The sequence below is a fragment of the Adelges cooleyi genome, unplaced genomic scaffold (genome assembly GCF_023614345.1).
Source record: "Adelges cooleyi isolate 19-005CV unplaced genomic scaffold, UGA_ACOO_1.1 ACOO_flye_CR_arks_rails_tigmint_CR_PRNA_651, whole genome shotgun sequence".
Lineage (NCBI taxonomy): Eukaryota > Metazoa > Arthropoda > Insecta > Hemiptera > Adelgidae > Adelges > Adelges cooleyi.
Genome location: NW_026096352.1, coordinates 8,109,905 through 8,123,279, shown reverse-complemented (window position 1 = coordinate 8,123,279; position 13,375 = coordinate 8,109,905). Strand labels below are relative to the sequence as shown.

General features: G+C 30.5%; 1 protein-coding gene across 2 annotated transcripts in view; it reads right to left on the bottom strand.

The window, feature by feature from the left end:
* Positions 1-1,890: 1,890 nt before the first annotated feature.
* The window catches only part of LOC126844286 (phosphofurin acidic cluster sorting protein 1), a 34,230-nt gene continuing 22,745 nt past the window's right edge, over positions 1,891-13,375 (bottom strand). Inside the window, exons 9-19 of one of the 2 annotated variants that reach the window (XM_050582366.1) lie at positions 11,670-11,726; positions 5,369-5,526; positions 4,594-4,794; positions 4,309-4,517; positions 4,077-4,231; positions 3,083-3,287; positions 2,978-3,020; positions 2,677-2,837; positions 2,342-2,565; positions 2,149-2,265; positions 1,891-2,071 (exon numbers count right to left, since the gene is read on the bottom strand). In XM_050582366.1, the coding sequence (XP_050438323.1) occupies positions 1,926-2,071; positions 2,149-2,265; positions 2,342-2,565; positions 2,677-2,837; positions 2,978-3,020; positions 3,083-3,287; positions 4,077-4,231; positions 4,309-4,517; positions 4,594-4,794; positions 5,369-5,526; positions 11,670-11,726 (1,676 nt within the window). In that variant the 3' untranslated portion in view covers positions 1,891-1,925. The remainder of the gene's footprint in view (positions 2,072-2,148; positions 2,266-2,341; positions 2,566-2,676; positions 2,838-2,977; positions 3,021-3,082; positions 3,288-4,076; positions 4,232-4,308; positions 4,518-4,593; positions 4,795-5,368; positions 5,527-11,669; positions 11,727-13,375) is intronic. The other variant, XM_050582367.1, reaches the window with a different exon arrangement.

The following is a 13,375-nucleotide window of genomic DNA, read 5'->3' as shown; positions in this document are numbered from 1 at the left end:
TTTAACTGCAGAATAATCGACAAGAGACCTTAAGAATAAATCCTCCAAAGTGAAAGAACTTGCGTTGTACTCTTTCCATCATTAAACAATCCCCAGATGTGTATAGGTTCCATATAGGTGAGCTATACTCTAAAATTGGGTGACCGGGGAACAATAAAGCCTTTTCAGAGTTTTCGAAAGCTTGAAATCGCGAGCTACGCTCTCTTGACAAACACTAGAATATATAAAGATTTGCAGCACATTTCTTCAATGTGTGGTCAAAATCTTAATTAAGGAGAAAACCTTTAACCAAGATCAAGAACAGATTTAGGGACAAAAGAAATAACGTTAATCACATATGCAGTAGCTATACCTACATCAGGCCGGACGGAAAAAGACATAGTGACATTTAGAAATATTAAAAAATATGAGTTTAATTGTAAATATTTTTAGTTTTATTGATTCAAACGAGTTTTATCATTATAAATTCTAAATCTACTGCTATGATATACAATTTAATGTGAAAACGGATAACAATTGTTTTACGTCTTAGAACCATTAAAGGCGATTACAGTTTTCCCGACATTACAGGAGGAAATGCAATAATAGTCTAATAAAAAAAAGATTAACCATAAAAACTTTTCATTGGCATATAATTAAAAGTACATACAAATTTTAGTTTTCATTTAAAATTGCCTTTACCAAACCTTTTATTAATCTTAACAAATTCTCGGTAGTGGCGTTCTTTTAATAATATCATCAAACTCTTTAAAAGTACAACTAATTAGTTATTTATTTTATTTTTAATAATTTTATTTAATTTTACTCTATTTTCAATCAGAATAAATGAAAACCCTTTATTTAAAAATATTAACATGTTTGTTAAAAAATCGTGTAATATTTAATTAAGTAAGTCGTTAAGTCAAAACTTTTTTTCGCTGTTATTACATTTATTTCAAATTATCAACTTATTTAAATTATATTTAACATATAACTGTCTAATGTCCAATTTTCATTAACTCGTTATACGTATAAATATTTGTCATTTTGTCAAGTAATGTATACGAATTAATAAAAACTTTTGGATAGTATATTTCTTACTATTTTGTTTTACATTGAAAAGTTTTAAGAATATAAAAATTAAGAAATAAGACAATAATATAAGACATCGAAAACAAACAAAGAATAATTAACAATTTGTATAAGCAAACACATAAATACTGATATCAGTTATGTATCAATATTATATATTTGTACTAACAATAAAATATTATCGAGAGTGAGAGAGAGCCATACAATTGATAATATTATTTTTTTACCATTATATTATGGTTTATATAAGCGATTAACACATTTGGAAATAGTATCAATAATATAACATTATTAAAAAAAAAGTGTTTTCATAAAAAGTCTTGGTAATTAATTAAAATTATAAAAACACAAACAAACAAAAGTCACACACTTACTAATTAGGTAGGTACAATGATAAAATGTGAAGTCTTTGGTTATGATAAAAATTACGGATACACAAAGTCTCACTATTAATAATTGGGGAGGAGGGGCGGCACCACACTTTATTTTTTTCATATTATATATATTTCATAATATTATTTTTATATATGGGTTATATAATTAATGTATATATACACGTATAATTAGTATAGTAATTAAAACCATCGAGGACAACTTTCTTTTTATATCAATAATCAATACTTGGACTAACAAACAATAATTGAATAGGAATATGATGGGAATCCTCGAAAAAGACAACTGAAACAAAATAACAATTTGTTCAATACAACTATAACTAGGAGTCACGCAATTAGGTGTAATGAGTACGATCATGACAAATGAGATTTTGAAACTGATCTGTTTTATAAAATTATGTATAATAAATAATATTGTTGTTAATTTTCTTTTTTTTATCAAACCACAAAAAAACCAAATTAAATCGGGTGGTTTAAATGTGGTAGACTTCTTGGTTGGTAGTCCAGTGAGTAAACGGCTACAGGGAAATGTTTGATATGAGTTTGCCATTGAGATGATAATTGGAAGAATTTTACGCCTCCCCATTCGTAGCCGTCAATTGTGACTTAAAAAAAATATATATATATATATAAATACAAACGATCAGTTAATATAAAAAATTAATACGTATGACACACATACTCGTGAGTGGATAGTGCTGAGTTTTTGGTGAGCAGATAAGCCTAGACACGCTATCAATGACCTGGTTTTTTGGCTCGAGATCTTTTTCTTTTTCCTTTTTTTTGCCTAAACGCATAACTGAAATGAGGTAAAAAAAATGTATAAATAATAATTTATAATATATTATTATAAATAAGCATAGAATAACATTTACTTTTTTGTTTCTTTTCTTTAATGTAGCTGACTGTAAAAAACGCTAGAGGTTCATCATTAGTCAAAAACAGTCTTGAGATATGTAAACTCTTAAAGCCAGTCTTTAATGTAAACTTAGTGTCTATACGTTTACTATTAGCTTCATTGCTTCGTGATGCAACCTCCTTATTGGCATTAGGTACCAGCCAATAATCGAGTTGCAATTCCAGAGGCTCGCACGAATCCCTACAGTAGAAAAGTAATTATTTATTAACAGTACACTTAATTAATAATAAGTAAATATAGATCATAAGATCTATATTTACTATATTTACAGCTATAAAGCTGCATCAATACCAGTTGACTTGTTTGGAATGTGGTGGCATGTATTGAATTCCAATATTGGGCGAGTTGGGTGGTGTAGTCTTATCCATAAGAGACTTGCGGTCAATAATACTTGAAGGCTGATCATCGTTATCCATTAGGCACGTCATGTCACCAGTACAAATTCTTACGTCCTACAAGACAAAATAATTTATTATTTTAATAATATACATGTGCTCCTAAATTACAAAAATAATTACATACATACATACGAGAAGAATTATTTCAAATAAAATAATAATATATAATAAAGACTTATTGTAGACACACTTACATTGACAAATGGTATAAATATCTGTGAAGCTTCGTCATCCGAACTATAAAATTACAAATTAATGTTAATCAATGATATATATTTGACAAGATAATTTTATTTTACCTTTTCTCTTTGTAGGAAAGCATAGCTTCAGCTATTTGCAATTGGATGGTATTTGAAGCTTCCATCAAGTAGTTTTGGATTTTGCTAATTATGTCTAATCCATCACCACATTCCAGTTGCTCCTTCCAGTAATCTTCTTTGAATAGAAACGTTGTACCATAGTAACTATCGACTGTACCCAAATATCTCGAAAGCGTGTTCATTCCTATGCATTCATTAAATATATTTTTGTTACTATTCTACATCTAAGTATTTCTACTAATTGGGGCTCAGACGGTTTATATATTTGGCAGTTTGGAATTTTTATAGCTGGCTGCCGACCTAAGGCTGACCAAACAAGTTTGGCACTCGAGAGACAAAAGGGTCATTTTTTTCCCAATCAATTACAATTTAGGCGGACAAAAGTAATAAAATCCAAAATATAATTAAAAACTTTTTTAGGTTATATCTTATAATACATACATTGCAGTAATTAAATAAGCTAATAAACCTGTTTATTTTATCTAAGATATATGCTATATATATTTCTGTAATCAAAGTTTAATTGCATGGTTTTATTTTGATTTGTTTATTTCCTATTGATGCACAATGACACTACTAAGATATTTTTAAATTCACGGTGTAAAATTTTACAAATTCTACGTCCATTTGTGTTTTTACATTAGTTGTTTTACTTATTTTTGAGGCGCAATTATGATGGTTATAGGACTTAAGAGTTAAAAATTAGACTGATACATATAATATTATTTAAATAAATTTAGTGATCTCTTTATTTTTAAATAATATGTTTTGTCAAACAAGTAATAATTTTGTCCGCCTAAATTGTAATTGGGACCACTGTGCGTCAGTGACTGATATTTGAACTGGCAACCATGCGTTATTACACTGCCGCCTTATCTCACTTAGCCACTCACTTGCTTCTATGTATTAATGAGTAATGACATAAAATGTAATTTTATTGTTATAATTTATAACCATACATTAAATGACTTACCCAACGGCACAATATAAAATTTAATGTAGTTAATCCAATCGGGTGGCTTAAATGACAATTGCTCTACGTACTGTCGTAATACGTAGTTAACAAAACTATCAGAACCGGCCAGCAATAATTTTATTTGATTCGGTGGTTTCGGGTTGGAGTTACAACTAAAAGTCAAAATGTAAATTACCAATCATTTCAATATACTTTTATGATTTTTAATATTTTATTAACAACTTCTTACTATTTCTGTAACTTATTGATAATGTACAAAAAGGAGGCCCGCACGTCAGCAAGCCCAGCTGGCGTTATCACTTTGAAATTATAATTTTGAAGTTTCGTTGCAAGCTGGCCACCTAACGGATGTGTGTAGTGCACTAAACACAAAACTTCTGGAATTTTGTCTTCGGGCGGCAATACTTTAGACAGTTGTTCCATAAGGGCCTTTCTGGGCTGCAATGTTATTAATACACAAATATTAATTTAATAACTCCAGTGTACATAATACTTAAGTAAACAAAACACTCACTTCAGCCATAGAACCGGCATTGTCCACTGAGGTCGAGCCGGCAGAGCTGCCGGATCCTACATTATTCACACGACCATGTTCGCTATCACCGCCGGTAGATTTTGGCATTGGAGATTTCTTATATTTATTCGACGATGAGGTCCGATCCCTAGTGAAGATTCTGGACTTTTTCTCTTTTTCCACGGTGTTTGGTGCCGTTTCCTTAACAGACAATTTTAAGACCATTATTATTTACAAATAATAAATAAATTAGAATACAGAAGTCTTTGGGAGTAAGAAATACTAGGTCAAAAACAGAATAATTATAATTTAAGTTAAGTAATTAGACTTAGTGGAGTAATTAGAGGAGATATATAGGGATAGGTATTGTACGGATGAGACTCGATAATATTAGAGGTAGAATATTAAGTTATTAAGGAATTGAAGAATAAATGGAGAGAATAGAAAATGGCAAAAAGAAAATCGTAGACTGTAGTGAGGCCAGTAATGATTTGTTGAAGTGCGTGTTGGACACTAAATAAGAAGGATGAAAAGAAAATGTACGTCATTGAAATAAGAATGTTATGAATAAATGTGTGAAGTAGGGTAATAAGTTGGATAGAATTAGGAATGAATGATAAAAGATAAATGTTAAGTTTCACACAATCACACTTGTACCATAATTGGTAAGAAATTAAGATAAAAATAGATTAACGGTAAAGAGTGGGTAAGTATTGAGATTGGTGTGAGATAAGACGAATCAGTTGAGCTTTAAGACTTTAAAAAAAATATGGACCTTTTTGTCATCGCTAAAATTGATGGCTGCTTTGGGAGGCGAAGAGTTCATTGGCGTAGGGTCGCTGTCCGTCCATGTATCCAAGTAAGAATCGGAATCGGCTTTCTTCGAACTTTCGTCGCTGAATCTTTCTATGTTGCGTTCCATCGACGGCAATCCTAAGCATATTTATTGCATACAAAAACTGTAATTTTAACGGAACAAATAAATAAAATAAAAATAAGTTAAATTGCCCCAAACCATATTTCAACGTTTGATTAGACAACGAAAGGCAAATACCCATTACTTCAAGTAAACTAAAATGTTAGAAGAAAATCAATAGGACAGGGCATGCTGATAATACGATAAATAACCAAGATGGTTCAGATATAGTATTAATAATGGAAAGTTAAAATATATTTTGATTTAGATATTAAAATTATTATTAAATAGTTTAATTCTGTTATAAAACAAAGGCCGCTCCGGACGGACTAGATGAAGTTCAATGTTAAGTTTTCACGTGTAAAACAATAATAAATGTAAGCTCGTTACTCGTTTTGATTAAGAAAAACACATTGGTTGAGTACAAAATACCGTTTCGAATTCCAACATTTACAAACGAGGATTTACGCATATACTGTAAGTGATATTTTATTTAACACACTGAACAGCTTGAAACGATAGTCGTAAAATGCAATATGCTTGAATTTCCAGCCAGAACATAATATTCTTTATAGATACTCGAAGCACACATATTATTCAACTTTATTATTTTAGAAATTTAGAAAAACGAAAATAAAATAAAATAAAATTATTCTTCTTAAATAATATAAATATTATATCTTTGTCCGAATAGAAGCATGCGATGATTGTATGAAATATAAATTATTTTCATGACTGGATAGTCTTACATTATAAATAATATAATGTAAGAATACTGGGCATGGATGTTTTTACCATATGTATTTTCACCAATTACCTTTTATTTTAACCGTTTGACTTAATTATAAGAAGTCCAACACCAAAAAACAAAAACAACAATGTTACACAATTCAGTTATATCGAGTGTTATGAACGAGGCTGCTAATTCCTATTTTTCTTGTACACTGTGTAACAACGTAGCTGTACACCGTACTATTATGTGGAAAAACGTGAAATTTTCCCTACTACCAAAATGTTGTCCTCTGTACGTCTAATGTTCAATTTTTTTGGGCGCCACTTTGGTTATGTAGGTTAGATTTAAATAAACGATAAAGACGTGGTCTAAAAGGGTTCAAAAAAAAAAATACACTTAAAGTTATCTAGAATATCTTATATTAAAAATTAAACGTATGCAGTTGACCAGAAAATGTATTTCACACAATGTTGTTACTATTGTTACAGCGATAAGGTGAAAAAAAATCCCCCTTCCAAAAAAAAAAAGAAAGAAAATTGATGTCGCGTGACATGAGCATGACCTATTTTTTCTACTCTATAATCGTTTCCTCATAATAAACACTCCTCGGACTTGGCGAACAATATTTATATAAAGAACAAAGTATAAAAGTTTTGTTAGAAGAAAAGAAAAATACTTAAGCGCTCGAGTATAGTGAAATTCCGAAAGTTTCTTAGGTTTTAGCGAACCACATAACTTTTTAAACGTGTAGGCTTTACATAACATTACCTATACTCGTTTTATGCGCTTTCAGCTCTGTGTTATGTACATGCATTATGTAACAGGGCTTTTTTAAAATTAATTCAAAGGCAATTGGATTGCCATGTGGGCGGAGTCAAAGAGCTTCTAAACCACGCATCATTATAGGATTAAACGTCAAACACTGAGCCGATATTATTACTTTACACGGCATCCGCCAACAATGCGAGAAGGTTATGGTGCGTGGGAAACCTAACTAGAGAGAGGCGGAGGTGTTGCTTAAATTAGAAATGTTCACGAAAATATTATTACTATTATCCTCATCAGGTGGTCGGCAATCAAACACGACCGATTAGGTAATATACCGCAAATTATGATTTATATTGATTTGCGACCGGTGCTCGAAAATTCGCATTCAATTAACTTTGGCCGAATTCGATTTCGGGGCATTACAGTTGAACTTTTGTTTCCAATACCGCGTGGGATTCGCCTAATTAATTATAAAAGCCATCAAACAACCCGTTTAAATATATTCAGCCGAATTAAACACCACAGCCGTTACCCTATGATTTCGTGGCACACTGATTAAAGCTTAAAATAATTTGCCAACAAATAAACCAACTGACATTCGAACTGTCAACCCATTGCCGATAAACGATGGTTATGTGAATATAAATCTCCGACAAAAACCTTAAAGTGAAAAAGGGCCAAATGCCAGACACCTCCCAATAAAGTCAGCCTATCAAAGTATTTCTTTAGTACGTAACCTCATTTCACTCCTACTTTTATGAGCAACACTGCTCTTTTATTTGTATTGTTTATCACTTGGCCAGTTTTTGAATGAAAACTTTTGAATGAGGCATGAACCAGACTTGGCCGCAATGTAGATACCACTACTTTGATTGGCTGACTTTTTTGGGAGGGGATCTGAACCTTTTTTCTTTTCTTCTGAGTTATCTATTCATATCGCCCACGTAACTCCTAAGTGAGTAAATTTGATAATGATGTTTTATGCTTCATTCAAAAACTGGCCAAGTGTTAAGCAATACAAATAAAAGAGCAGTGTTGCTCATGAAAGTAGGAGTGAAATGAGGTTACGTACTGAGAAATACAGACTTGACCACAATGTAGATATCACTGCTTCGCGACGTGTTAATTTTTTACGAGCCATTGGTGGGAGCATTCTGAACATTGGGAATAATTTATTGTTACAAAAGCGGCACTTGCAATTTTCTTTATACTTAGAACGAACGAACGAATTCACCGACAAAGAATAACACGGGTATAGAGTATATAGACTATTATTACGATTATTAAAATATGATGACCGATAAATTAAATAAGATACAATAAAATTACGAAAACCTTATGTTTGATAAGTATTTACCGTTAATTACAAACAATTACTTTTTGCCACATTGTAACACTAAAAGAGAACGTTTGTTTAGACGGCGTGGGAATCTGAGATTAATTAATAAAAACCCGTGTTAATCTAATCAAGCAATATATATTCATGAGCGTCGCATCATGCATTAAGAACTACACTCCCTAAAGCGGCATTAAAATTGCAACTTTCAGATTTTTCCCATTAGTAACACTATAAGACCTGCCTTTGTGCCAAATTTCACGTTTCTACCTAAACAGGAAGTGTTTGATAGTTTTGACGATGAGTGAGTGAGTAAGGAAAATGAAAACTTTGAAATTCTCCCCTTTTGAAAAGGCTCACTATTAAGGGCTCAAATGTTTACAGTATCCTAAGCTGCTCGAGCTTAATCTATGTTTCAAATTTCAAAAGCTTATCTTAAGAGGAAACAGAGATATGTGGGTTAGAAAAACTGGATGAATTGGTTCGTGTAAACACTGACATTGCTGGAACTTGAAAGAAATTTAACATTGCACAGGCTGGTGACTTGTACTTGAACAGTATTCAAAATATAAGATGGTAGAATTAATACATTTATAAAAGATTTGTACACACGTTTTGTCTACATGTACCAATTAGTTAAATCGTCATGAGTACTCCAGCCATCTTCTGATTACCATGGACCAATTATTAGGTTTTTTTTTTATTATAAACGGTTTTACAGTTAAAATATAATGAACGAAGTCCCTATTCTTTATGGCACGTCCGTAGGTAATCACTTTTTTCTAATTATCTGTAAAAAAAACGGAAATGGCATTTTCTACTTCAAAATAGGAAAAAGAGCTGTAACTTCTATGTTGTGCTTAAAGGATTTAACAAATACATGCGATAATTGAAAAAAGTAATAAAATAGAGTTAGTGGATTAGAATTCGGCAAAATAGGATCGACGAGACCACTTACTTAACTACAGGTTTTGCTAGAATACGTTATTTTTGTTTGTTTTGAACATGGTTAAAACAGTTAAAAAAATATATTTATCTTTAATAATACATTTGAAAGTGATAATCTCATTTCAATAGAAAACACTCGTCGTTACATAATCGTGAATAGTGTTACAAGTATATGAAATTAGTACACATATGTATCATAAATTAAATGTGTACCGCTGCTTTGAAGTTATACTCCCATCAACAATTCTCACTATTTTAATTTCCATACAAACTTAACTAGACAAGCTGTTAATGTAAAACTTTAGAGCAATAAAACAATTAAAATTTTTACTCACGATTTAAAAAATAATAATAGTGGGTATACAGGTTTTTTACAGGGTTTTACTAATTACAATATCTCCTAAAGAAATTGAGATTTGTTTAACATTATTTTTCTACAAAATAACTCATCAGACTAAAATTACCAATATTTACTCTTGGGAAAAATTGTTTAGTACAAAAATGAAAATACATTTTATAAAGTAAGTTAGGTAGGTAATAACTCGAAAAATTATTTATTCAAAACTTGTTCGAGCATGCCAACATATTTACGGGAGTTAATTTATACTAGCTTTAAGGTATTATTGTTAACGAATAAAATGTTTTATATTATATAGCATTTTTGGAAATAAAAAATAATTTAATAAGAAATACATAGACGCTATCCGGTTTTGAGATTTTTTTTTTAATTGATAAAATGATACTTTTTAACTGTCCGTATTGACATCCGATTTCAGCTTCAATTCCTAAAATTGACAAATTTAATTAATGAAAACTGGAGGTTTTTATGTGGATTGTTTTCCTATTTCAAACAATCAAAAATAGATACTCCACTATAGGGATGACCATTCTTTGGGACGTCTACTTTTGATACTTTTGAAAATGTACTAATCACATAAGATCTCTAATGAAAAATAACTTAATAAAGGGCGATGCAAAAATAAATATAATTCTTTTCTGGAAGGTAAGGCACTGGATAATGTTATTGGATATTTTTTAAGCTATATAGCGCCTTTGACTCTACACAATATACACTAATTCATATCCTTTTGCCTGTCTTCTGCAACAAAAGCGTCACAAATATACCATAAGACATATTCATGTCAAAAACATATATAAATTACCAAAATTGTTTAGCTATGCATCGAAGCTTAAAATATAAATGTATACACGCATTGTTCAATTAGTTACATATATATTATATACACGATACTAGGGTTTTGCAATTACACAGGTCATGAGGGTCTGTCGCATTTGAACGAACACGAGCATAGTTCATTCACCTATCCCTATTATGACTATACACCATTTGATATGACGTCACAACTGACACATAAAATATTTTTGACCCTGTCGGACTTTCAAGTCCATGTGACGATTTTCACATAATCTAACCCATTCGGTGTTATATTGAAGTGGTCAATGTTTGGAAAGTTAATTGCTCGGTTGGACCTTGGGATGTTTGTCTAGAAAATATTTTACATCTGAACAGCGAATCAAACAGAAACCTCAAATCATATATCTGATGAACGCAATTTATTGATTTTCATATTATATTATCAACATTATCTTGCGGTTGAAGTTTGTTCGATTTAAATAACTGTCGTTGTTTAGGTACTGCCATGCGTTTGTTTAGTTTAGTGGTTGTTTAAAAAAAAGCGCATGGGACAATTTGTATAGTTAATTTATTTATAGTACAGAGAGCTGATTGAAAATTCTATAGTTTAAAGAATATTTTATTAAACCATATAACACATATATATTATTTCAGCTATTAATGCTATGCGATATCAGTACATGTGTTCACTAAAATTAATAATTGTATTTTTTGAGCTGTTAAATTTATAATAAAGGCTATAAAAATAAAAATAATTGTATTATAAAAAAAACGGACACATAACTTAATACCCTCAATAATTTAAAACCGCAACAGTCACCCAGCCATCCAAGGTTACTAAATATGTATAAAGCATAGTAAATACATTAAAAGCCCCAAGCCTCCAAAGAACGTGCAAGTGCAGTTTAGATTATTTGTCTATATAGTCAAGAATAAAAACCAAATCCAATTACATATAGAACATTAATAATAATAATAATGGTACAATTAATGCATAAGGATATATTAGGTAGAGGTGTTAAATACGAAAGTTAACAAAAATAATAAAAGTTATACTTAAGAAAATGGTATGTTAGTGTATTATTATTATAACATTTTGTATTATGCGTGGAGTAAAAGAAGAAAATGTAAATATAATAACATAATATGATACTTTTGTGTCGTTTTTTAACAACCGGTTAGATTTTTTCAAATTAGGATTTTTTTCAGTGGTGCTAACCTTTCTTTCTGTTGGGCGGAAAACTCGTGGTGTGACTTTTCTTATGGGAATGTCGTCCTAATGACAGATCGTACAAATAAAAAAATAACAATTATAATATTAGCTTATTCTATATACACACATATTATAATATTTTAATTAATATTAATAATATTATTAATTTAAACGTAATATTCAAAACATTAAATGTCAGGCGTCGTGGCCGAGAGGGTTACCGCAGTAGTGTTTCTACGCACTTGCCGTGGTTCGAATCTCGGTCGCTGGCCGTTTCTCTAGCTGGGCGGGCAACCGTCTAGAGAGAGAAATGGCCATCCAACTGGTGCGGAAACCACCACCGCACCATAACCACATCCCAGGATGGCAACTCTTGTCTCCAGTAGAGCAAGAGTTGTCCCACCGACCTAACAGGACGTAGACTTATTAGGTGTTCAAATAAATTATCGAATCGATTTGTTATCTTTTTTTTCTCTTATTATCTTACAATTTCTAGATAATCAAAAATCACAATGAGTGTACGTGTGCATCTATACCCAAACAAAATAGAAATTAACGCGGTCAATGTATACAACAGTGTATATAACTTAAAAAAATAAAAAATAATAATTATTATAAGCGGAAAATGGAGGAGAGGTGCTCTAAAAAGTTGTAGCCTTATGTACAGTTACTGTACATCCATAAAGTTCCGTATTACCATTTTTTATTTTGATAAGGCCATGATATTACAATTTGGGAAAGGATGTATCTTTTTAAGTTTTGAATATTCAATCAATTTCATTTTGTGTTCAAAACTAAATTGTTTAAAACTGATAAAAAAAACATATTCAGTGGTGTCTCTCGTTGTCTTGACATATCGCAAATATGTTTCAAAAGTGACACAAGTAAAACTGAATGCTTTGAGAAAATTGCGAAAAACTGTTCAGCGAGCTTAACAAAGGGCATTTATAGCTAATATTTTTTCCAAATTGTATAAGCACTAGAAAAAAATGATTCAATATAGTTGCATTCTTCGAAGACTCTTAACCCAAGTCTTACCATAATGATAACTAAAGATAAAGATTTTTTGACTTGATTGACTGTTGAAACACATGTACGATATTATAAATACTGTATTATTCTTCATCTTTTACATGCAATCGAATTTGGCCGCTTTAAGGTTAAAAACCACACATTTTTCTATCCTGATATTTGTTGTATACAATTTTACACAATCTTTACTTCTAACAGCCTCCTACTTTTTCAGTTTGTTTATTCGTATAAAACCTTAATTTTCCTATTATTCTGTTATTGGCTAAGTACATTCAAACAACTTTAAATTGTTATAGATTATTTTTTATTTAATCAAATCTAGTCCACTTGGTACTCCATATTTCAGTTAACTTTCTCGCAAATAACTCAACTGAAACTATATAGGCTGAGTTAATAATACATAATATTATATATACTAACGATAAAATATCCATAGTTTATTTTATTTTTTTGTAAATGTACATATAAACATAAGAAATGAAACAAATAAAAAATAACCATAGAGAAAAATAAGTATAAAATATACAATTAAAACAATAACCTATTAATCAAAACGTTGTCTAAACTACAAAACAAATATTTGCCATACTTTAAGTCGTTCACTCTATAAACTTACAAGTTTTAAAATATATTACATTGTGCGTTAAAAAAAAGTGTACACTACGCATGGTAGAGCTAAA